Consider the following 26808-nt stretch of genomic DNA (forward strand, 5'->3'; position numbering starts at 1 on the left):
TGATCACAGCACTCCTAATTGCCTTACTTCAATACTATACTCTCTTGATCATCGTCTAAACTTTCGAAAAACAAAAAAAAAGCTGAACTCAGTAAGTTACTTGACTTTTATTTTCTGTCTATTTTATGTTCGTACTGTTTTTCTAGCATAGTGTGCTGTACATGCAAGATCATTACTTGGAAATTTGTAGGTTTTATGAGTGTTTTTGTCTTTAACGTCATGATCGTACACTTTTATACTGTAAATCGTTAGTTTCAAAGAATGTTGTGTTGGGATAGTGAAATGCTATGCTTTTGAAGTGTGAAAAAGCTGCTTGTGAACTGATTTTGATACTGGGTGATTGATTTTAAGCTAGCAAGTTTGCTGTTTTGTTGTCTAGTTTTAATATTGTGATGCTTTTAGTATGGGCTAGAGCTTAGAGGTGTAAAGTATAGGACTAGATCGATAGAATAATTCAATGTTAGAGAAGCCCTACTATGTTAAGTGTCGATGATGAGCCCCATGTATATAATGTCATTGCTAGAATATTATGGGGAAAAACGATAGGGTCTTGTCCATTTTAAATATATTGAAACATGTCCTTCATTGTTTACCAATCACTTACTTGGTCTTACACAACAGGAACCTTGTACTTGTAGGAAGATCGATATGGGTAAGACAGTTAAAATCCATGGATTTCCAACAAATGTCTCTGCTGAAAAAGTTAAGAATTTTCTGGAGGACTGTACAGGCAACGGAACCGTCCATGCGCTAAAAGTTAAGCAGTCTCAAGCTGTGGTGCGAAATCCAAGAGCATTCGCTATTGTCCAATGTTGCGATATAGCTTGAGTCCTACGGTTAGTAGTGATATGGTTAGTAGTGATATGTTAGGACTCCTGTAATTATGGGATGTAACAAAGTTAGAAAGAAAAGCTCCTAGAATCAGGGAAAATATGATTGTATTATTGGCTATTTAAGCCTAACATTTGTAAATGAGAAGTGAAGAAAGTATCCCCAAATCTGTATCTTCAAATTTATTATGGTATCGGAGCTAAAAAAAAAAAAAAAAAAAAAAAAATGACTTCCAATCCTGAAACCTCTATTCAAACCACTCAAATCCCAGTCATACATATACAATCAGAAAATTCAGTTTTCAAGGCAGGCGTGAGTCTGAATGAAACAAATTATGATGTGTGGTCTCAGCTTATGGAGATGCATATCGCCGGACGTGAAAAACTTGATTATATTCTAGGCCAAACACCTCACCCGGTAACCCAACCCTCTTACACAAAATGGTATCTTTGAGAATCGAAGGTTAAAGGTTGGTTGTTAACTTCAATGTCTCCCAAATCATGAAACGCTATCTACGGTTGCGCGACCGCGACGTGAAATTTGGAACACTTGCCAAAGCATTTTATGATGGGTCCGGCCGAATCGCGGTATTTGCATTAAACCAACGGCGTTCTCTACCAAAGCGTATTTCGGTCGTTCACTTTCAATTTATTATGGTGAACTTATTGAAATATTTCAAGAACTGGATTACCGTGACAAAATCACCATGAAGGATCCGAAGATGTGATCGAAGATCGTAAATCAATGGAAAGGTTAGCGTGTACATATATTTTACGCGGCCTTGATCTCGAAGTTTGAACAATTTGTGTGGAGAAATTCTTGAAAAAGATCATTTGTTAGACTTGGAGGCTGCTTATGCATATGTACGACGTGATGCAAATCGACGCGACTACTCAAAATGATGATTCTAATCTTACCGAACCTTACGCTATGGTTGCTCGACAATTTTAAACCACGAACAAGAAGTTTGTTTCAGCCATAGACCCGTGTACCGAGAATCATCCAATCCTTCAGCAGAAAAAAATCGGAGCTATGAACTAGGAGGTAATCGATCCGAGAGGTCTTGTACTCACCGTGGTGGAACCGGACATACAAAGACGCGATGTTCTGAACTGATTGGGTACCCGGACGGTGGGATCGAACAAAGCACCACGTAGCGAAGGGCAAGCGAGAATATTGGTTACTGTTGCCATGGCAAACTTCGAGAACGTAAACACGTTGATGAAGCTTGTGCCTCTGCCTTAATCGCCAAGTCAGGTAATGAAGGTAAGGCACTAATTGCTTCTTCACCTATTAGTAATGACGCATGGATAATTGATTCAGGATGTACCGATCACATGATTTTTGACAACCCCTTGCCTCACTCTATGAAACCATCTAAATGTCCCTCATTGCGGTCTACACTCTTGGTACTTCCTCTCCTGTAGTAGGAGAATGTTCACTAACTCTTTCAAAGACTTTAAACTTGGATTCTGTTCTTGTCGTCCCATCTCTTAACCATAATTTATTATCCGTTTCTCAAATTACTCGTACCTTACAATGTCTTGTGATTTTTTGGCCTAACCATTGTGTTTTTAAGGATATCAAGACTCGGATGACAATTGGTTATGGTACTAGACAAGGGAAGCTATATTATCTTGAGTTGGCACCGACAAGTTCAACAAAGTTGGCTCAAGTATTTTCAAGTGAAAGCTCTACTAATCACCCGAAATCAGAAATTTGGTTGTGGCACAAACGCTTAGGTCATGCGTCTTTTGGGTACTTGAAGAAATTGTTTCCACATTTGTTTTCTCGGTTATCGTCTCGAGTTTAAATGTGATGTTTGTGAATTGGCTAAGAGCCACCGTATTCCTTTCCCAATAAGTATGAATAAAAGTCAAGTACCTTTTATGGTCATTCACTCCGATGTGTGGGGTCATGAAGCACCCTCTCTCAATAATGCTTTCGATGGTTCATTATCTTTTATTGATGATCATACCCGCATGACTTGGGTGTGTTTAATGACACATAAACATGAAGTAAGTTCTTTATTCAAGCAATTCCACAGGATGGTCATGACACAATATCATTCTCATATACAAGTTCTTCGGAGTGACAATGGTGGCGAATTTGTGAACAACGATGTGGCTACTTATTTGAGTACCCATGGAATTGTTCATCAGACAACGTGTCGATATTCTCCTCAACAAAATGGGGTCGCCGAGCGCAAGAACCGTCATCTCCTTGAGGTGGTTCGTGCATCATTATTTGGTGCAAAGATGCCCACCCGGTTTTGGGGGTGAATCGACATCGGACCCTATCTTATTAATAGGGTTCCCTCAAGCTCACTTAAATTTCAGACACCCCTTCAGGTCCTTCAACAAGCCATAAACTCACCTACTGTTTCAAATTTACCTCCTAAAATATTTGGATGCATAGCCTATGTTCATCTACCTACACATTTAAGACATAAATTGGAACCCCGTGCTCTTCGATGTCTATTTGTTGGTTATCGTTACATCGGAGGCGGGTACCGTTGTTACCATCCACCATCTCAGAAAATCTATATTACTCATGATGTTCGATTTCATGAAGAGGAAATGTATTACTCTAAATTTGAGTCTACATTTCAGGAGGAGAAATTAGGTGATACAGGGCCTTCTTATGAGGAGATTATGAAAAATATTCAGCTGTCTCATGAAAATGTTACGGAGCTCAATGATACACGTATTAGTGTGGAATCAAGAGATGATGCAGTGGTTGAGGAAAATCATGGAATTGTGACCTTTGGAGGGTCGAAGCGAAGAAACTCAAGGGGATGAAATCGAAACAGATGCAAGTGGTGGCTCTCCTGAAATGAATGATGAAACTCTTGGAACTCAAGATAATCCAACCACACCTCCCATGGCTGAAGTATCAGATAACCAATTGTCTCAAGAGCTTGCATCCAGCATAGAACCTCAAGTAATATCTGACCACAATAGAAAACTTCTACCCACTCGGGTAACTAGAGGTATACCTAAACAGACTTATGAACCTGTTCTTAAATCCAAACCCAAATACCCAATGAATAACTTTCTATCTTACCATAATTTGTCAAAAGAATGTGAGGTATTTGTGAATCAATTATCTGTTGTGTCTATTCCTAATAGTGTGCAGGACGCTTTACGGGATACACAATGGAAGGAGGCAATGAACGAAGAGATGAGATCCCTCCAAAAGAATGAAACATGGGATGTGGTTGACTTACCTTATGAAAAGAAACCAGTTGGATGCAAGTGGGTATTCACAGTTAAATACAAGGCAGATGGAGCTATCGAACGGTACAAAGCGAGACTTGTTGCTAAAGGATACAGTCAATCCTACGGTGTTGACTATACGGAAACTTTTTCCCCTGTCGCCAAGATGAATACGGTACGGGTATTGCTATCTTTGGCTGTGACCTTTGATTGGCCGTTACATCAATTTGATGTAAAAAACGCATTCCTACACGGAACTCTCAAAGAAGAGGTATATATGGCATTGCCCCCAGGATGTAATATGTCACTTACAGGAAGCAAACAAGTCTGTAGATTGCGGAAATCCTTGTATGGCCTAAAGCAGTCGCCCAGGGCGTGGTTTGGCAGATTTACAAGCTCAATGAAGGCATTCGGGTACCGGCAATGTAACTCTGACCATACGCTTTTCCTAAAGCACAAGAAAGGGAAGATTACTGCACTTATCATCTATGTTGATGATATGGTAGTCACCGGAGATGATATGGATGAACAAAAGGCACTACAAACCTATCTTGCTCGAGAGTTCGATATGAAAAACCTTGGTCCATTAAAATATTTCTTGGGGATAGAGGTCTTTGCGATCAAAGAAAGGTATGCTCTTGACTCAGCGAAAATACACTTTGGATTTGTTAAAAAGCGGGTATGTCGTATGTCGTCGGTATCTATCTCCTATGGCTGAAAATGTGAAGTTGGGAAACTATCCAGATCAAGTCCCTACGAACAAAGAACAGTACCAAAGGTTAGTGGGCCGGTTAATGTATCTTGCTCATACACGGCCCGATTTGGCATATGCTCGAAAGTGTAATCGACCAATTCATGCATTCCCCAAGTCAAGAACACATGGATCTTGTTATCCGTGATCTTCGTTACTTAAAGTCCTCTCCGAAAGGGAATTCTAGTTAAACGAGCAATGGAATTAATATTGAAGGATATCGACGCCAGATTGGCGGGATCGGTTGATGATCGAAAATCTACATCAGGATACTTAACCTTTATTGGTGGTAACTTGGTGACATGGCGGAGTAAGAAACAAGCTGTAGTTGCAAGATCAAGTGCCGAGGCTGAGTTTCGGGGCATGGCAAATGGAATATGTGAGGTATTGTGGCTTAGAAGATTATTGCATGAGTTGCATGTTAAACATATGCATCCAATGAAGTTATATTGTGATAATAAGGCAGCTTGCGACATTGCTCACAACCCGGTGCAACATGATAGGACAAAACACGTTGAGATTGATCGACATTTTATCAAAGAGAAACTCGAGGCTAAGGTGATAGAACTTCCTTATGTTCGGTCTCAAGATCAATTGGCAGATGTGCTTACCAAAGCTGTTTCTAGTCAGACATTCCATAACTGTGTTGACAAGTTGGGCATGAGTAACATATATGCTCCAACTTAGGAGGAGTGTTGCGATATAGCTTGAGTCCTACGGTTAGTAGTGATATGGTTAGTAGTGATATGTTAGGACTCCTGTAATTATGGGATGTAACAAAGTTAGAAAGAAAAGCTCCTAGAATCAGGGAAAATATGATTGTATTATTGGCTATTTAAGCCTAACATTTGTAAATGAGAAGTGAAGAAAGTATCCCCAAATCTGTATCTTCAAATTTATTACAATTCACAACGACAGAAAGCGTTGAGCTTATATCTTTCTTGATTAATCGACGCTTATCATATGGAAGATCACAACTCAAAGTTTGGGACAGGGATCGTGATATTGTTCCAAAGCCAAGGGCCTCAATGCTTAGTTTGGAAATTACGGCTATGCATTTTGGAAATCAAGTCTCTACTGAAAGGTTTTCAGTTCTTTGGAAGGGAATGGGTGTTGTGGTGAACTTTGAAGCTGGCCTTCGTGTTGGGAGATTTCACTAGAAAGTCACACCTCAATCTAGCTACTTTCTATCCCAAATGATTTCAACTTGGAGATCACACCAAGGAAATCACCCACCCAAGACTTTGGTAGTTATCACAACAACCTCAACAAAGCAAAACCACTACAATGATATCATCAATTCATAGCAACAATAATAATGGAAGTAACAATGCAAAGAGACACGAGAGATTTAGGTGGTTCGGTAAATGTTACCTACTACATCCACACACAAGAGCCGAGTTTCCTTTATAACAAAGATTGGAGAGTTTACAAGAGATCAAGAATCAATAAGAAGAGGCCTCACTCAAACCCTAGCTCAACAGAGCTCCCACAATACCCTAGAAATGAATCTCTCAAAGTTGTTCTTCAAAACCCTAATCTATTTTCTTTATATAGGTGTACATAGACAAAGGGGAAGATAAATGGGCTTGGGCGCAATTTCGAGCGGAGCTTGGTTCCATAGGTGGCGGGCCCTCTTCAATAGAGCTTGGCGAGTCCGCCCTTAGGTGGCCTTGGCTGGTGCTTCTTCAACGATCATGGCTTGAAGGCCTATAGAGATGAGAGCGATGGCCTTTCCTCTTCATCGAGAACGGGGTGAGTGTGGTATGCGGACACCGGAGCAAAGCTCGACGGTTCCAACAAACCCAACAATCTCCCACTTGGAACCTTCGAGATTCTTCATGCATATCACATCTCAATTGTAACAACTCAATCCAAATCCAAAAAACTAAAGAAACACTCGGCTCATTCATCATGGTCTTCAAGCAAGAAGACCCACCGAAGTTGAACACAACTTCAACTTCTCAGTAGGCACGGCCTTGGTCAACATATCCGCCGGATTCTCACTCCCTTGGATCTTCTCAAGTGCCAAGACCTCATCCTCCAACGAGATCGGATAAAATGATACAGGAGACCAATGTGCTTGGTCCTAGAATGAAAGGCGGAATTCTTGGCAAGATGTATAGCACTCGACCGCCACTTTGTGTAACACACTTCTTTCTTGCTTCATCCCAAGCTCTTCCATCAATCCTCAGTAACGGATCATCTCTTTGCTTGCCTCTGTAGCGACCACATACTGCTACGTGGTAGACAAAGCAACAATCTTAGAATGGCGAAGAAATCCAACTTCATCTGCGGTAGCACCCCTTTGTAAAGACATAACCGGTGAGTGCTTCTTCGCGATCTACCTCACCGCAAAGTCGGCATCCACATACCCTTGCAAGTTCACAACACCCCCTTCCATAACATAGGCATTTCTCGTAGTACCTCCTCGGATATCTCAATATCCACTTCACGGCTTCCCCAATGTTGCTTGCCGGGGATTAGACATAAATCTCGGCGGCTCCCTTTGCTTGGGCTATATCGGACGTGTGCAAACCATGGCATACATAAGACTTCCAATGGCAGAGGTATGGTGCCTTAGCCATGAAGTTTCTTTCCTCAACGATCTTGGGAGAGTGTTCCTTGGACAACTTGAAGTGGGATCGCCAAAGGTGTGCAAACTGGTTTTCGCACTACCCATGCTTTGAACCTCTTGATACCTTCTCAATATACTCGACTGAGACAACTCGAATACCTTTACGCTTTATCTCTTTCGATCCTCATCCCTAGAATCTGTTTTATTTTGCACCCAAGTCCTTCATAGAGAACTCACTTGCTAACTTCTCTTTCAATCTCCTAATTTCGACATATCGGAACTTCGCTACTAACATATCATCAACATATAGCAGCGGGGATGGCGTAGCCGGAGTCGAACCTCTTGAAGTAGCAACAATGGTCGTTGCACTTATAGTAGCCATTTCCTTGCATGAAGTTATCAAACTTCTCGTACCTTTTGCCTAGGGGCTTGCTTCAAACCATACAAACTCTTTTTGACGAGCTGCATACCATATTCTCTTTACCCTTCTTGATGAAACCCTCCGGTTCTTTGCATATAAATTTCCTCAACTAGGTCACCATGGAGGAAGGCGGTTTTAACATCCAACCGCTTTCAAGATACAAATCTTCGGCTTCAACAATACTCAACACCGAACCGAATAGTATTGGTTTCACCTTTGGAGAGAATATCTCGTGAAGTCAACGCGCGCTGGCTGAAAGCCCTTGACTACTAGCCTCGCTTTGTATCTCTTGGAACCATCATGTTCCTCTTTGACTCTAAACACCCATTTGTTCTGTAGAGCCTTCTTGCCCATGGGTAGTTTGGCTAACTCCCACGTGCCACAAGAGATGAGGGACTTCATCTCATCTTGCATAGCAAGCTCCCACTTGCTTGCATCACTCACCTCCAATGCTTCATCATAGCATTGAGGCTCGCCACCATCAGTAAGTAGCAAGTAATTCACATAGGTGGAGGGCGGATATCTCGAACTCGGTACATGTGGCCTGGATGTCTTCCTTGGGGCACGAGGTGGAGATGGACTTCGGTGGTGTAGTATCCTCATTATTCTCTCGAGTCACTACCATTGTCATCCTCATCGTGTGGGGCTCCCACTATACCGACTTACATCAAAGTCTTCCAACTCAACATACTGCGGTGCGCTCTCTCGTACCCGATTCCTTGGTTTGTGCTTCATTTTACGTCCTTGTACATCACCTTCTCATTAAACACAACATCTCTACTACGAATGATTTTCCGATTTTGATCATCCCAAAAGCGATACCCAAAATCATCACCGCCATAGCCAATGAAGGTGCACTTTAGTGACTTAGCATCAAGCTTGCTTCTAGCTTGGTCACTAATGTGAACATAGGACACACAACCAAACACCTTCAAATGGGAAAGGTTCACATCCTTCCCGCTCCACACTTCCTCACGGAATCTTAAAATCCAAAGGCGATGGTCCTCTATTGATCGTAAGTAAGGCTGCTAACACTTTAACGCCTTTCTGCCGGGCAAGGCAAGCCGCTAGTGTGTAATGATACACCTAGCTCTCTCGTCGGTGTTCTATTCATCCGCTCTGCAACCCCATTCTGGTGAGGTGTCCCTGGCAAAGTCTTTTCCATCTTGATGCCATTGTCAGCACAGTACTTCTTAAAACCTGAATCCTCATACTCTCCACCGTTGTCGGATCTCAGCTTCTTTACTTTCAAGCTTGTCTCATTCTCAACCATGGCCTTCCAAGTCTTGAACACTTCAAATACCGACTTGTGTCTCAAGAAATAGACCCACACCTTCCTAGTATGGTCATCAATGAAAGTCACAAAATATGACTTTCCACCAAGTGAAGAGACATTAGCTGGCCCCCAGACATCTGTATGTATCAACTCAAGCCTTCTAGCTTTCGGAGTCTGACCCATTCTCTGAAAACTCAACCGCTTCACGCTTTCCAAATACACAGTTCTCCACGAAGTCAATTTCACCGATCGGTAACTTTGGGAGTTTACCAGAAGAGTGAAGGATTTTCATTCCTTTCTCACTCATGTGACCAAGTCTGCGGTGCCAAACATTCGGATCCTCTTTGCCATGTGCCACGGCAATCGACTCACAACCATGCGGTCATGTAGAGTACCATCTTTCTTACCATTTGCAACAATCAATGAACCGCCCGAGACCTTCCAAGTATCAGGTAAAGATCAGTAACAAATCCTTCACTTGCCAATTGCCCCACGAAATCAAATTCTTCCTCAAATCCGGAACATGTCCGACCTCAATAACCATGACGAGCCATTCATCTTGATATGCACATCACCCTTGCCGACAATGTCACAAGGTTGGTCATCACCGAGAAAGACCGTTCAAAGGTCACCGGTGTAGTTCTCAAGGAACTCTCGATGTGAGGTAGCATGGAAAGATGCGGAATCAAGTACCCAAGACTCCTTCTTGTGCTCCATGAACATATCAAAGCGTCATCTACCATCTCAACAACATTAGCTTCTTGATTCTTTTTCTTGTTCTTATTAATGTTGTTGTTGTTTCTTGGTGCTTGCAGGCATTGGGGCTATAGTGGCCGGCCTACCACAATTATAGCACACCACTTCACTCATGTTTGAGGTTTGTGTTCAACGCTTTTGCAATTGGGAGGCTTGAGATTTCGATCTCCCCTCCACTTCTTCTTACTACTACGACTCTGTTTGACTTTCTTCCCTACTTTCGGTCACTCAATGCCGACCACGAAGTTGATCCGAAGATGACGGACAATCTGTCTCCGGATTTCCTCAGTTAGTACCATACTAACAACGTGCTCAAACTTCAACTTGGTCATTCCCGCAGAGCCACTAATAGCCGCCATAGTCGCATTCCAACTTGGAGGCAATTGTCCAAGTATCGCCAAAGCTAGCACCTCATCACTAAATGTAATCTCAACCGACTCAATTGGTCCTTAGTTTGGTTGAATTCATTTAGGTGATCCTGAAGGAGGTCCCCTCCAACATTTTCATACTAAATAGCTTGGTGATCAAATAGACTTTGTTTTTGTCGAGGGTTGTTCATACATCGTAGTAAGTGCCTCCACGAGAGACTTCCGCCGTCTTACCGATCTTAATATTGAAGGCTACCGACTTCGAAAGACTCAATCGGATTGTGGCCAAGGCCTTTCTATCTTGCAAATCCCATTTATCTTGCGGAATCTCATCGGGCTTCTCACATATCAATGTTTCCATCAAATCCTTTTGATAGAGAACATCCTCAATTTGCATCTTCCAATAGCCGAAGTTTGTTCCGTCAAACTTCTCTATCTTGTAGCTTTCCTTTTCGGTCGTCATGACTCCCACTGAACCAAAACAACGGTGGAGAACTTCTCAGAGGAATTTCTTCAAACACCTAGCTCTCTCTGTGCTAAAGGTGGAGTCTTTCCTCACACACCTTATTCCAATGATTCAAAACCGTGCTCTGATACCACTTGTTAGGACCTGGGCACACCCGCCAGGCCTGGGCCTCCGCGCCCATGGGATAACTAGTACCGATATTGTCCCCCACTTAACCACCCATTGGGCTTGGGCCACATCTTGGCCATGGGTGTGGGGTTTTATCTTAAAAGGCCTCGGTACTAGTTAGTGAGCTTCCCACTTTATCAACCCATGATGAACTCCTTTCTTGTTCAATGTGGGACTATTTCTTTTTTCGGTCCACACACTCTAACAATCTCCACCTTGGACCGAACTCCAAGGGAGTATCTCCACCTTAGACCGAACTCCAAGGGAGTACATTCGTTCATCGTCGAGCACGATCCAATGCCAGAGCTCTGGTGTGTCTGGGCCTCTAAGGGAGGGGGCTTTTTCTCAACCTCAGAGCCTACTCCACCTCGAACATCATTCCATGTTGCTAGATCCAACTCGAGTTACACCCTCTCGAATCTCTACAACATCCAGGGGCACCAATCTTGATTAATAGCGGGCGCCGTTAAGCAACTCCACTGAGTTGCGGCGCCCATTGGCTTCCGGCTTGAATGATTTTTGTCTCTGATTCTGCATGATCAGTGCCTTTGTCCCTGCCGAACCATCGGCTCTGATACCAGTTGTTAGGAGATTTCACTAGAAAGTCGCACCTCAATCTAGCTACTTTCTATCCCAAATGATTTCAACTTGGAGATCACACCAAGGAAATCACCCACCCAAGACTTTGGTAGTTATCACAACAACCTCAACAAAGCAAAACCACTACAATATCATCACAATTCATAGCAACAATAATAATGGAAGTAACAATGCAAAGAGACACAGAGATTTAGGTGGTTCGGTAAATGTTACCTACATCCACACACAAGAGCCGAGTTTCCTTTATAACAAAGATTGGAGAGTTTACAAGAGATCAAGAATCAATAAGAAGAGGCATCACTCAAACCCTAGCTCAACAGAGCTCCCACAATACCCTAGAAATGAATCTCTCAAAGTTGTTCTTCAAAACCCTAATCTATTTTCTTTATATAGGTGTACATAGACAAAGGGGAAGATAAATGGGCTTGGGCCGCAGTGCGGAGCTTGGCTGGCGCTATATAGGTGGCCTTGGCCCTCTTCAATAGAGCTTGAGCGCGAGTCCGCCCTTAGGTGAGCGCGAGCGCGCCTTCTTCAAACGATCATGAGCGCGAGCGCGCCTATAGATGAGCGCGAGCGCGCCCTCTTCATCAGAACCAGGGTGAGTGTGGTATGCGGACACCGGAGCAAAGCTCGACGGTTCCAACAAACCCAACACTTCGGAAAATGGAATTTCTCTTTTCTTATTGCCGTAGGGAATACAAGCTTGAATTTTCTTATGATAGTATCTGGGCAATCCAGCTACGGTGCCCTCCGAAGCAAAATAAAAAGTTTCTTGTTATTCAGGTTGGCTTCCTCAAACAGTTGTTCCTGACGTTATTTGATTTACTTTTTTGTATAGTTTATTTGTTCCAACTGTTCTTTGCATTTTGTACATAAATAATCTTATATTTATTTGGTTACTAATCTAATTCACTTTAGCTTTTAAGTTGTTTTGAAGTCTAATTATTCAAGTCCTATCCCTAACTAATGTAATGCATATTATTATTATTATTATTTTTTTGTGTGTGTAAATATTCTGATTTCTATGGTGTATGTATGATAGATTTGGAAATGGATGGTCCCTTCTAATTTGTATATTTGTAGGTGAGTGCTGCTCCTCGGATCTATGAGAAAGGCCTGGCCTCCTCTGGCCAAACATATAATGATCTTGCTTTAGCTTACTTCAAGGATACAATCGATGATCAGTGGGTAAGAACAACTGATTTCACGACTTCATGTTGTATAGGCCAGTCCTCTGCTGTATGTTTGGAGCTTCCACTCACTTACATACTTAGAGGGATCCGTGAAAACTTTTATTATTACAAAGAAGACGAAGGACATTTCTATCTGGAAAATGGTTCCACTTTTTCTCGCATTTTGGATCTGGTTCCTATTGTTGGTCCTCCTCAGGGACTTAATTTGCCTTACAGTGTCCTTTTTAAGGTTAATTCCCTGGTTCAAAGTGGTTGTCTAGCAGGGCCAACACTTGATTCTGCTTTTTATAGGTTGGTTCATCCTCAATATGTACCCATTGCCCATATAGAACGTGCCCTGGAAAGACTCTGTCAATTAAAAGACTGCTGCTATGAACCTACTAGGTGGCTTAAAAAGCAGTACCTGAGGCTGAAATATCAAACATCAAAGACTTTAATTAGAGCGCGTTCTACATCCTTGGATGACGGCTTGGTTTATATTCGCAAGGTTCGAGTAACCCCATCTAAAGTTTACTTTTTTGAACCGGATGTTAATCTATCCAATCGAGTGATACGGCATTATCATGAATATATTGATAATTTCATCCGTGTCTCTTTTTATGATGAAGATTGGGAGAAAATGCGCTCAACTGATTTGTCTCCACGTGCAACTTCTAAAACTGAGGATAGAAGGCACACTTCGATATATGAAAGGATACTTTCAACTTTGAGGAATGGAATTGTTATAGGTGATAAAAAGTTTGAGTTTCTTGCCTTTTCATCAAGTCAATTGAGGGATAATTCTGCTTGGATGTTTGCCTCAGAGAATGGGCTTACTGCAGGTACCATCAGGAAGTGGATGGGACGTTTTCACGAGATAAGAAATGTTGCAAAATATGCAGCTAGACTGGGTCAATCTTTCAGTTCATCAAGAGAAACATTGACAGTTGACAGGCATGAAATTGAAGTTATACCTGATGTTGAAGTTGGAAGCAATGGGAAAAGATATGTTTTTTCTGATGGGATTGGGAAGATTTCCGTAGAATTTGCCCGTAGAGTGGCAAAAAAGTGTGGCGTTAATGGCTTTACTCCATCTTCATTTCAGATTAGATATGGTGGGTACAAAGGTGTTGTGGCTGTGGATCCTACATCAGTAATGAAATTATCCTTGAGGAAAAGCATGTCAAAATATATATCACGGAACACAAAATTGGATGTTTTGTCATGGAGCAAGTATCAGCCTTGTTTCCTCAATCGCCAGTTAATTAGTCTTTTATCTACCCTTGGAGTCAAGGACCATATTTTTTAGAAGAAACAAAAAGAAGCAGTAGACCAGCTGGACTTGATATTAACTGATCCATCAATGGCACTTGAGGCACTTGAGGTTATGTCACCAGGAGAAAATGTTTCTATTTTAAAGGAAATGCTCATGTGTGGTTACAAGCCTGATATAGAACCATTTCTCTCAATGATGCTACAAACATTTCGAGCCTTGAAGTTGTTGGAATTGCGAAAGAAAACAAGGATATTTGTTCCAAATGGTAGAGCAATGATGGGATGCCTAGACGAGAACAGAATGCTGGAATATGGTCAGGTGTTTGTGCAATTTTCTCACATTGGCCCTCATCGGTTTCAAGGAAATATGCCCTTCACAACAAGTATCAACAAATCAGGCCAACGTATATCTATTGTGAAAGGGAGAGTAATTGTTGCTAAAAATCCCTGCCTGCACCCCGGTGATGTGCGTGTTCTGCAGGCTGTTGATATTCCTGCATTGCACCATCTGGTGGACTGTGTTGTTTTTCCACAGAAGGGAGCAAGGTGAGATGATTTATTGTTTCTTCCAGTTTTATCTTCAATGAGTAGCTCGGTGTTATATTATTGACACTATTGTTTTGCTCTGGATGAATGTGATTTTTGTGAAATACAGAGTATATAGTACTTATATTCCAGCTACTACCTTTTACACTGTTACACAATTTAAACTTGACGAGGACCTCCAATAGCTTGACTTTACATGATTATATGTTCTATCTGTAAAGAACAGATTAATAGAAAAGTAATTTGAATTTGCAACTCTAGTCTCTTCTGAGGCCATTCTGCAAACGTATTTTACACTTTTACACAAGCATAACATTGCTTTGGCAAAATTAATCCTAACAAAATTATATTTTTTTATTTTATTTTTTTATTATTTTTTTAAATATCTAACTATTAACATATTTAGTACAGCGTGCCGCATCTAGACCTCATGTCCACTTTGCTTGTCTCTATTGAGGTCCACTGATCACTCAAACACTATATTTATTCCCATTCTAAATTTAAAGAAAGACTGCCAGGAGATATTCCTAATTGTGCTCTAATGAAGTCTCATTAGGCAAGTGAAAGTTGAATTGATCGTCTGTGCATACTAAATCAAGTATGCAAGCTTTACAGATATGTTGTGGCTTCTTATCGCTTATATTTTGTCCTTCTATTATGGGAAATGTACAACAATAAATGACAAAGAGTGTCTATACACATTGATCTAGATGAAGTACTTGGTCTGGACCAAGAGTGGAGAACTATCTTGCATCCAAGCCTAGGTAGGTGTGTCTATGGAAGCCTGTTCATGCACCATTAACACAAGAAAATCTTGTTAGTTTTTACTTGAACATTCTAATTTGAAAGAAAATGTGTTCACTTTATTCTTTCAAGGGACTGATCTTCGTGAAGTGCTGCAGAATTTGGTCTTTCGGCCTCTTTTAGCCCCCCTCCCCTCTCCCCGCAAAAAAAAATGTATTTGCATTAGAATTACAAAGGTTGTAGGAGGTTTTTCCTTCCCTTATCTTCTTTCATTGTTTGGGTTGTGTAAACAACACACTTTCTTATGCATTTCCATAGCAAAATTTGGTTGCTGATGATAGTTAAACTTGTGACTGTAGACCTCATCCAAATGAGTGTTCAGGGAGCGATCTGGATGGAGATATATACTTGGGACCATGAACTTATTCCACCTCGTCAAATTGATCCAATGGACTACACCCCAGAACCAACTGTTACCTTGGATCATGATGTTACAATTGAGGTATTTTTTGTATCATGATGATAAATTTTACCCATATACAGGTACCGATAACCAATTTTTGTATTTTGTCGCCTGCTGTTTTATCAGATTATTAATGCCTCTTGCAAGTTTTGAGGGTTTGATGTTCTAATCCTGCATAGATGAATAGTAAGAGTAAAGTATGCGTGTAAAATGTAAAAACATCGTCTTCTGTTTGTTTCGTTTACTCCGATGTGATTTTCATTCACTAATAATTTAATAAACAATACTAGCTCTCCTAATTGAACTTTAGTGTCATCTTTTTTCTTCTTTTATTTTCAAGTTTTTTTTATATTTTTCTTTTGGCTGTTGGATTTTGTGTGTGATAAAAGCAAGCTAGAGGAGGCCCTTATTATTCGCGAGAGTAGATAAATTGCATCCGATTGTTCACTACCTAAGGCATCTTATAGCCTCAACCTGCTTTTTAGAAGAACTACAAATACCAGGGACTTCTCTATCACAATTCCCTATTATTTCCTCAATCAACTTCTTCATCAAGATAGTGTTTCTGTTTTATTAATGTGTAAATTATATTTTGTTTCATAATCCAATTTTAAGCCCGTTTCATTTATTGTACGACATCTAAGAGACTAAAGAGAGTGTATGTCTAAGTGTAAATCTAACGTTAGCTAAGTTGGATTCTTATAACAAAATGTGATTCATGTTGAACACCAAAGTTATTGCTTTGTTACCTTCTGGATGATATATCTGTTTCTGTGATACAGGAAGTGCAAGAGTACTTCACAAACTACATAGTCAATGACAGCTTAGGAATCATTGCAAATGCCCATACTGCCTTTGCCGATAGGGAGCTTGAAAAGGCAGAGAGTGATGCATGCATAGAGCTTGCAAGATTGTTTTCTATTGCTGTTGACTTTCCAAAGACGGGTGTGCCAGCAGTAATTCCCACCCGTCTGCATGTCAAGGAGTATCCAGACTTCATGGAAAAGCTCGACAAACCCACATACGAATCACATCGGGTGATTGGAAAACTATTCAGAGCTGTCAAAGATATTGCACCACAGACGAGTTGTATAAAATCTTTCACCAAAGAGATTGCAAGGCGGTCGTACGATCGTGACATGGAAATCGATGGTTTCGAGGATTATATTGAAGATGCTTACTATTACAAAGGGGAATATGATTTCAAGTTGGCAAGCCGTATGGACTATTATGGTATTAAAACAGAAGCAGAGCTCCTTGGTGGGAGTGTGATGAAAATGTCAAAAGCATTTGATAAAAGGAGGGATTTGGAAGGAATTGAATTGGCAGTGAGGTCCTTAAAGAAGGAAGTGAGGGCATGGTTTGATGAAAAGAGTTCTAAATCAGGTTGTGAAGCAGATGATATCTATGCAAAGGCTTCTGCGTGGTATCATGTTACGTATCATCCAGATTACTGGGGATGCTATAATGAGGGAATGGGTAAGGATCACTTCCTTAGTTTTCCGTGGTGTGTTTCTGACAAACTGATTCACATCAAGTGGAAGAGCAACATGAGGAAAAGACTCTCTGAACTCTCTGAGGCACTGAGATTAATTTGAGAAAATAGAAATCGCAAGTTGTTCTCTCAAACTTTTATGCCCTGTATATTTTCACTTTAGATGGTCGTCGTGTAAATTTATTTGTAAATTGGCAGAGAACATTTGAACTTGACTAGCAAGTCCTGGTTCTAATGGAAACTGGTAGAAATGTAAAAAGCTGGCTTGTGCTTGTGGATAGAGTGTTGGTTATCAGGTAACTTGGTTCTCACTTATGTTTCGTGTGTTTGTGTATCGTGTGTTTCTTTTCCAATTTTTTGAATATACAAACTTTAGTTTGTCTCAGTTGAAAACTCGTTTTCATCATCAAATTAAGGACTTTTGATTGTTTAGAGCACACATTTATTATGTAAGTGCCAGCTAGCTCAGTTGGTAAAACTTGGTCTGGGGTCGAACCCGCCAGCATCAAATAAAAAAAAACAAACATTATTAGAGGAAAAAAAAAAGACAGAATCCACAAAGGCATCACTGCATATTGGCTCGTGTTATATTTTTTGTAACACAATCGTCTCAGACTATAATTCCCGTAATGATTTGTCTTTAGAACTTTAGAAGGATAGTGTGTGAATCAGAACATGGGGATTCTTTTAAGAGAGAGGTGTGCTTGATTAATAAGGTACTGTTGGATAGTATTCCTTCGCTTATCATGAATTACCAATTGCTACGTTATAGACATGATGCCCTATCTGGAAAACTGGAGGCTCTATTGGAATATGCATCAACAAGGGTCATACCATACGATATGTCGATGGAGTTATGGAATTGGTTAGATGATCGTCCTGAACCATAGTATGTTGATTGTTAGGAGAATGTGGATGACGAATCCTGAACCGTAGTTTGTTGATAGGTAATTGTGTAGATAATCATAGTCCGGAACAGGAGGTCAGAGAGCCTCTTCTTCATTTCCTAGGAACTGTTCAAACATTGCAATAGAAGTATACACAACTTTCTTCACTGTTTTAGACTTTAAACATGCTTGTATAATTCCAATAGTTCCATCTATGGACATTTTGATTAAAGTGTCTTTGGGTATCTTTTGTTCAAAATCCATAGGATGAGAGACGTGAAAAACACCAGCACATTCATAAATAGCTACTTCAAAACTTTCTGGTTGAAGCTAAGCTAAGCTATGACTATGGGTTAGTTATGTTCATGAAGCTAAGCTATCTGGACAAACAATGGAATTCATATAGACTGTCAAAGTGCTTCTCATAAAACACAACCGAACATTCGAAAGAAGTCGAGATTGAAGATATATCAGGTAGATTTTGATAAGTAGGATTGAGCTTAGATTGAATCTGGCCTAGGCGATACTTGGATTGAATCTGACCATTATTCTCATTCAGCCAAAGAAAAAATAATACCAACAGGAAGAGATAAGAGGGAGACTCGAGGCCAGTATAGGAAAATCGATCTTTCAGTTTTCTAAGAGTTTTAATTGAGAGAGAAGTCTATGGCAGGCAATTTTATTAGACATCCACGTATCCTTAATTAAGTGATCTATGTGGCAGAACCAAGTACTGGGAAGTTGCCACATAGGAAGGAAATTGTCTACCTTAGACGTACTTTGCTTTAATATAGAGAGAGGTGATAGTAGATAACTCGTGATTTAGAGAAAATGTTAAGTCAAGTGCTACTTAAGTAAAGTCATGTGCCGAAGTTTCTCATAATGGCTTGGGCTTCATATCCTTCAAAATGTATGTAAGATTGTAAGAATGAATGCAGCCCCTAAATGGCTTGGAGGCCCATTTAGGGGCTGCATTGGAGGCAATATTTCTTTAGGGCCCCCTAAATTTGAAGATAAAAGTCCAAATCCAGCCCCATTAGTGATGCCATTAATGTAGACTGTATTTTGTTTCATAATCCACTTTTAAGCATGTTTCATTTATTTAACAACATTTAAGAGCCTAAAGAGAGTGTATGTCGAAGTGTACATCTAATGCTAGCTAAGTTGGATTCTTATAAGAAAATGTGATTCATGTTGAACACCAAAGTTACTACTTTGTTACCTTCTCGATGATATATCTGTTTCTATGATACAGGAAGTGCAAGAATACTTCACAAACTACTATACATAGTCAATGACAGCTTAGGAATCATTGCAAATGCTCAGACTAATTAAAATGATAAGTGGGTGTTTGGTTCTCATTTTTTCAAAAAATTATTTAAAAAAAAAACATTTTTATGAAAAAGTATTTATTCTAAAAACAGTTTTTCAATAAACATGTTTGGTTGTGATTTTTCTTAAAAGCTATTTTATCAAATCAGATTTCACACCATCTTTCTCGATATATTTTGGCATATCGTGGCATAAATTACTAAAGTCTAAAACATTCGAGGAGTTAATTTGCCTTTAGCACCCAAAGTGTTTCCTTCAAAGAAATATAGTTTTTTAACTTGAAAAACAAATTTTACCTAATTATCATAAAACAAGTTTTTTGGACTAAAAAATATTTTTTAGATGAAAAACTATTTTTTTTTAAATAGAAACCAAACACATTTATTTTTTCAAAAAATATTTTTTCACTAATAAATATCTTTTAACAATAAATAAATAGGATCCAAACACCCCTTAAACTTGCAATGGGTATAAGTATTGATGACCTAACGGTAAATATGTGCCTAGCAACATTGGATGACGAAAAATGCGAAAAAGTAAAAGGCTCAAGGATTCGTCATCCAAATATTCTTTTTTTTCGGTCAAAGTCATCCAAATATTCTATTCCAAACTCCAAAGTAGAAATGACGAAGACTTCCATACGTTATCGAAAATCAGAGATGTGAAGACTTCTATTGACTTGAGTTGTATTCCACTGGACCACGAGACAAACGTACAACGCACCCAGTAAACGACTTCCCTTTGCCACGTTAGCACGACTATTTTTAAAGTAATGCACACAAAATAAAAAAGAAGAGTAAATATATAAATGTACGGAAAAGGACGAAAATACAGATTCCATTAGTAATGACAACATCGTATAAAAACAACACACCCAATCATCTCCGTTACTTCAAACTCGGTTTTCATACATTGGAGAATCTCTCAATGTCTTTATTCAGCTTGCTCAGCAAGGAAGGCGCACCGTGTTTGCTTAGCAAGGAAGGCTTATGCTCTATATAAAGTGATCACAACACTCTTAATTGCCTTACTTCAATACTATACTCTCTTGATCATCGTCTAAACTTTCGAAAAACCAAAAAAAAAAGCTGAACTCAGTAAGTTACGAACTTAACTTTTATTTTCTGTCTATTTTATGTTCGTACTGTTTTTCTAGCATAGTGTGCTGTACATGCAAGATCATTACTTGGAATTTGTAGGTGTTATGAGTGTTTTTGTCTTTAAAGTCATGATCGTACACTTCTATACTGTAAATCGTTAGTATCAAAGAATGTTGTGTTGGGATAGTGAAATGCTATGCTTTGAAGTGTGAAAAAGCTGCTTGTGAACTGATTTTGATACAAACCATGAAAAAGGTTTACCCATCTTTAGAGTTTAGACTGGGTGATTGATTTTAAGCTAGAAAGATTGCTGTTTCGTTGTCTAGTTTTAATATTGTGATGCTTTTAGTATGAGCCAGAACTTAGTGGTGTAAGGTATAGGACTAGATAGAATAATTCAATGTTAGAGAAGCCCTACTATGTTAAGTGTCGATGATGAGCCCCATGTATATAATGTCATTGCTAGAATATTATGGAGAAAAACGATAAGGTCTTGTCCATTTTAAATATATTGAAACATGTCCTTCATTGTTTACCAATCACTTACTTGGTCTTACACAACAGGAACCTTGTGCTTGTAGGAAGATCGATATGGGTAAGACAGTTCAAATCCATGGATTTCCAACAAATGTCTCTGCTGAAGAAGTTAAGAATTTTCTGGAGAACTGTACAGGCAACGGAACCGTCCATGCGCTAAAAGTTAAGCAGTCTCAAGCTGTGGTGCGAAATCCAAGAGCATTCGCCATTGTCCAATTCACGACAACGGAAAGCGTTGAGCTTATATCTTCCTTGATTAATCGACGCTTATTATATGGAAGATCGCAGCTCAAAGTTTGGGACGTGGATCGTGATATTGTTCCAAAGCCAAGGGCCTCAATGCTTAGTTTGGAAATTACCGCTATGCATTTTGGAAATCAAGTTTCTACTGAAAGGTTTTCAGTTCTTTGGAAAGGAATGGGTGTTGTGGTGAACTTTGAAGCTGGCCTTCGGAAAATGGAATTTCTCTTTTCTTATTGCCTTAGGGAATACAAACTTGAATTTTCTTATGATAGTATCTGGGCAATCCAGCTACGGTGTCCTCCGAAGCAAAATAAAAAGTTTCTTGTTATTCAGGTTGGCTTCCTCAAATAGTTGTTCCTGACGTTATTTGATTTACTTTTTTGTACAGCTTATTTGTTCCAACTGTTCTTAATTTGCATTTTGTACATAAATAATCTTATATTTATTTGGTTACTAGTATAATTCACATTAGCTTTTAAGTTGTTTTGAAATCTAATTATTCAAGTCCTATCCCTAACTAATGTAATGCAAGGTTTTTTTTTTTTTTTTTTTTTTTTTTGTGCGAATATTCTGATTTCTATGGTGTATGTATGATAGATTTGGAAATGGATGGTCCCTTCTAATTTGTATATTTGTTTTCTTCTTTTTTTTCGATAAAACTAATTTGTATATTTGTAGGTGAGTGCTGCTCCTCGGATCTATGAAAAAGGCCAGGCCTCCTCTGGCCAAACAGATAATGATCTTGATTCAACTTACTTCAAGGATGCAATCGATGATCAGTGGGTAAGAACAACTGATTTCACGACTTCGTGTTGTATAGGCCAGTCCTCTGCTGTATGTTTGGAGCTTCCACTCACTTACATACTTAGAAGGATCCGTGAAAACTTTTATTATTACAAAGAAGATGAAGGACATTTCTATCTGGAAAATGGTTCCACTTTTTCTCGCAGTTTGGATCTGGTTCCTATTGTTGGGCCTCCTCAGGGACTTGATTTGCCATATAGTACACTTTTTAAGATAAATTTCCTGGTTCAAACTGGTTGTCTAGCAGGGCCAACACTTGATTCCGCATTTTATAGTTTGGTTAATCCTCAGCACGTTCCTAGTGCCCACATAGAACATGCGTTGGAGAAACTGCGTTATTCAAAGGAGTGTTGCTATGAACCAGCAAAGTGGCTAGGTGAGCTGTACAAGACGTACAGCAAGTTGAAGCATTTTAATAAGCCATCCGTATCTTTGAACGATGGGGTGGTCTTTGTTCGTAGAGTTCAAATAACCCCCTTGAAAGTTTATTTTTACGGTCCGGAGGTTATTGTCTCCAATAGAGTCTTGCGTAATTATCATAAACTTATTGATAATTTCATCCGAGTTTCGTTCGTTGATGAAGATGGAAAGAAAATGTGGTCAACTGATTTGTCTCCCCGTACACTTCCGAATGAGATCAAACGACATACTGATATATACAGAAGGATACTCTCAACTTTGAGAAATGGCATTACTATTGGTGAAAAGAAGTTCGAGTTTCTGGCGTATTCATCTAGTCAGTTGAGAGAGAGTTCTGTGTGGATGTTTGCTTCAGGAAATGGGGTTACAGCAGCTTGTATCAGGGAGTGGATGGGTGATTTTCGTGAGATTAGAAATGTGGCAAAGTATGCTGCTAGACTGGGCCAATCTTTTAGTTCTTCAAAGAAAACTTTTTCCGTTCCGAGAGATGAAATGAAAATTATTCCTGATGTCAAAACTGAAAGGAATGGAGTAAAGTATGTATTCTCAGATGGAATTGGGAAAATTTCTCGTAAATTTGCCAAGAAAATTGCGAAAAAATGTGGCATCAAAGGTTCCTATCCGTCTTGTTTCCAGATTAGGTATGGCGGTTACAAAGGAGTTGTAGCTGTAGCCCCAAAGTCAGGAATAAAACTATCTTTAAGAAGAAGCATGTTTAAGTATACGTCTAATAACACAGAATTGGATGTCTTGTCATGGAGCAAGTTTCAACCCTGTTTCCTCAATCGTCAGTTGATTACTTTATTGTCAACTCTTGGCGTCCAAGATCAAATTTTTGAGAAGAAACAAAGGGAAATTTTAAGCCAACTGGACATGATTCTTACAAACTCCCAAAGAGCACTGGAAGCACTTGAAATCATGTCTCCGGGAGAAAATAGAAATGTTTTAACTGAAATGCTCAACTGTGGTTACAAGCCCGATGCTGAACCATTCCTCTCTATGATGTTGCAAACCTTTCGTAAATCAAAGCTATTGGAGCTGCTAAAAAAGTCAAGGATATATATTCCGAATGGAAGATCATTGATGGGATGCCTGGACGAAACTAGAACCTTGGAGTATGGGCAGGTGTTTATACAAATTTCTCATGCGGGCCATAAACAAGATGGTAACAGTGGGTTCTTTGCATCCAGTTCGATGGGATCAGCCCAGCGGAATCATATTGTGGAAGGGACAGTTATTGTTGCTAAAAATCCTTGCTTGCACCCTGGTGATGTACGTGTTCTGCGGGCGGTCAATGAACCAGGCTTACACCATATGGTGGATTGCGTTGTGTTCCCCCAAAAAGGAATCAGGTGAGATGTTTCAAGACTTTGCGGTACTTACTTTGATCATACTATACTTGTTAGCACAAGAGTAGGCAAAATCTATTTATATATAAACAACTTCTATCTTCATTAAAATCAAGCTTTTATGAGTTGTCCTTACAAGGACTCAACTGCCAGTTTTTTTTTTTTAATTTGTATACATATACATATCCATGTCTTAGATTTTTTTTCTGTATATAGGCTGGGCATATAATGTTTGTTTAAAATGTGATTGTAGACCACACCCGAATGAGTGCTCAGGAAGCGATTTAGACGGTGATATATACTTCGTCTGTTGGGACCATGAACTAATTCCTCCTCGTGTAGTCGAACCAATGGACTATACTCCAGCACCACCTGCCATCCTGGATCATGATGTAAAGCTTGAGGTAATCCTTCAGAAATCAAGCCACATTTATTCTTGTAATTGTTTTCCACAACCTTAAATATAGATTACATACATATTGGACTATAAAAGAGAATAGCTATCATAGATTTCACTTGTTTTCATTAAGTAATCTGAATTTTACTTGTTTACGTAAGTTCTTAGTTTTCGTGATGCTACTATGGAGTACGGGTGTCAGTATCACAAAGTTATACGATCGAACATCTCACCTGTGTAATTACAGTAAGGATGTCTTGACAACAGTTGATATTCCTAAGAAAGCGCATGCATACAATTTCAGTTGTCTGATATGATGGTCGGATACTTAAAATCTGTGAGCCTACTGGTATAACATGTTACAAGATACTGCATATATACGCTCTTGTTTCCTTATATCCTTTACTTTTGGCTGCAAAACAAGACGTCATTTGTTTTCAAAACGTGCTACACTGATAGTTTATATTGTGCAGGAAGTTCATGAATACTTCGCAAATTATATGGTCAGTGACAGCTTGGGAATCATTGCAAACGCCCACACTGCTTTTGCCGACAAGGAGCAAGACATGGCAGAGAGTGTTGCATGCAGAGAGCTTGCAAGACTATTTTCAATTGCCGTTGACTTCCCTAAAACTGGCGCGCTTGCAGAAATCCCCCCTCATCTGCGTGTTAAGGAGTATCCAGACTTTATGGAAAAGCCGGATAAGCCCACATATGAATCGCAAAGAGTAATAGGAAAGCTATTTCGAGAGGTCAAGGATATCGTACCACACAGAAGCTGTATACCATCTTTCACTTGGGAGGTAGCAAAAAGCTGTTACGATTACGATATGGAAGTCGATGGCTTTGAGTATTTTGTCGATGTTGCTCAGCAGTACAAAGAAAAGTATGACTTCAAGTTGGGGAACTTGATGGACACTTACGGGATCAAAACTGAGGCAGATATTCTTGCCAGAGGGCTAGTGAAAGAGTCAATCTCATACAATAGAAAGAAGGATGCAGATGCAATTGGAGAGGCAGTGAGGTCTTTAAGGAAGGAAGCGCGGAAATGGTTTGATGAGAAGGGAAGTAACTCAGATGATATATTTGCCAAGGCTTCGGCTTGGTATCATGTAACATATCATCCAAATTACTGGGGAGCATACAATGAAGGGATGAAACGGGATCATTACCTGAGTTTTCCATGGTGTGTCTCTGATAAGCTGATCCATATCAAACGACAGAAAGCTAAGAAAGTGTCTGACTGTCAGTCGTTGGAACAACAATTCATGCGGGATGTGAAATTGGGTTAAGTGGCCAAGGTTATCCAAGTCATTTGCTTCGGACTGAATATTACTAGATGTTTGCACTGGAAGAACCATTCGAAGTTAACTGAAATGTGGCTGAAAAACTTGATCCTGTTATTAATATTATTAAAAACATTTGCGTGGGCAAGTGAATATGTTATATTGTAATTGCTGATATAGTTAAATATTATAAATATTGTGGCATTTTCCCTCTCTTTGTATTCGCTTGCTTTTTTGTTTTTTTTTTCGTTTGGGTCATATAAAGATGATTGTGATATGTCTCAATTCACAATGTTAGATAGCGAGTATATTTGGGGAAAAGATCGAGAATTTTTTTTTTAACAAAAAAAAATTACGGGATAAAGGCAGACCCCACCTGTACATAGAACCATGGACCCAAATATCGCCGATATATCCGATATATCGCCGATATATATATCGGTATTTTGGTACACCGACATCGATATTTCCGACATATATCCACTGAATATAGAATTCTTTTTTTTCCGATATATATCGGAATTTCCGATATGAAACTTTATATCGCCGATATAATCGATATTTCCGATATAATCGATATATATCGGTTGACTTTTTGACCATTTTAAAATATAAATCCGATATTTCCAATATATATCCGATATTTCCGATATTATATTTCCGATATATCCGATATTTCCGATATTTTAAATAGTTTAGACTGGTTACCAAAAAAATGAATATATCCGAAATATCCGATATATCCGATATATATCGGTTTTTGGGTACACCGATATATTGATCGATATCGATATTTTGGGCCTTGCATAGAACCAAAAGCATAAAACTTACAAAATTTCCAAATAGTATGATCTTTAAATAGGTACATCTTCTCCCTAAGAGAAATATAAATTCCAAAGATTAAGGCTATAAGCCATACAATCATAAAACACTCATGAAAATAACCCACTAGAATGCATATAAGAATAACAACACAAACATCTATCTACCACCAAACATAAGTTTGTCCCTTAATACTGGATCCCTTAAGACTGGATGATCTTTTCTTAGATGTTCTGTGCATTCTCAAAATCATAGAAAAAAATTTCACATTCACAACAAGCATATGTTAAACCGAGAGTGTCATCCATGCTTGTTTTATCACAGTTAAAGTAGGACTAATTTCACAAGGTCGAGAATTCTTTGCCATGCTAAAACTGCTTAACTGAATATGTGTACATGTGTAAACAGGCAATTCATTTGTTGGAGAAACTGTATTGTGTGATTGGTTTATCAAAACTCAAAATTACAGGTTTAACTGATCTTGAGCCTCAGCCGCCTTCTGT

General features: G+C 39.4%; 2 protein-coding genes across 4 annotated transcripts; both read left to right on the top strand.

Annotated features, from left to right (window-relative positions):
* LOC147521119 (RNA-dependent RNA polymerase 1-like) lies at nt 1-25696 on the top strand. Of its 3 annotated transcripts, none has more exons than XM_086592757.1 (5): nt 1-91; nt 21012-21560; nt 21906-23803; nt 24054-24204; nt 24671-25696. In XM_086592757.1, exons 2-5 carry the CDS (start codon nt 21039-21041, stop codon nt 25487-25489), a joined length of 3390 nt encoding a protein of 1129 aa, XP_086448883.1. In that variant the 5' UTR covers nt 1-91; nt 21012-21038; the 3' UTR covers nt 25490-25696. The 3 variants fall into 3 exon arrangements, with proteins under 3 accessions (XP_086448883.1, XP_086448846.1, XP_086448922.1); XM_086592720.1 differs by lacking the exon at nt 1-91 and adding an exon at nt 20268-20444; XM_086592796.1 differs by lacking the exon at nt 1-91 and adding an exon at nt 20268-20444 and having other exon boundaries at nt 21029-21560.
* Nucleotides 12094-17521, top strand: LOC147521120 (putative RNA-dependent RNA polymerase 1). The gene is given in 5 exon segments (XM_086592897.1): nt 12094-12216; nt 12517-14426; nt 15530-15577; nt 15579-15672; nt 16416-17521. Coding segments are annotated over 5 exon segments (2988 nt in total). The 5' UTR covers nt 12094-12096; the 3' UTR covers nt 17232-17521.
* Nucleotides 25697-26808: the final 1112 nt, after the last annotated feature.

The sequence above is a fragment of the Coptis chinensis genome, chromosome 1, assembly GCF_015680905.1.
Source record: "Coptis chinensis isolate HL-2020 chromosome 1, ASM1568090v1, whole genome shotgun sequence".
NCBI classification, from domain to species: Eukaryota; Viridiplantae; Streptophyta; class Magnoliopsida; order Ranunculales; family Ranunculaceae; genus Coptis; species Coptis chinensis.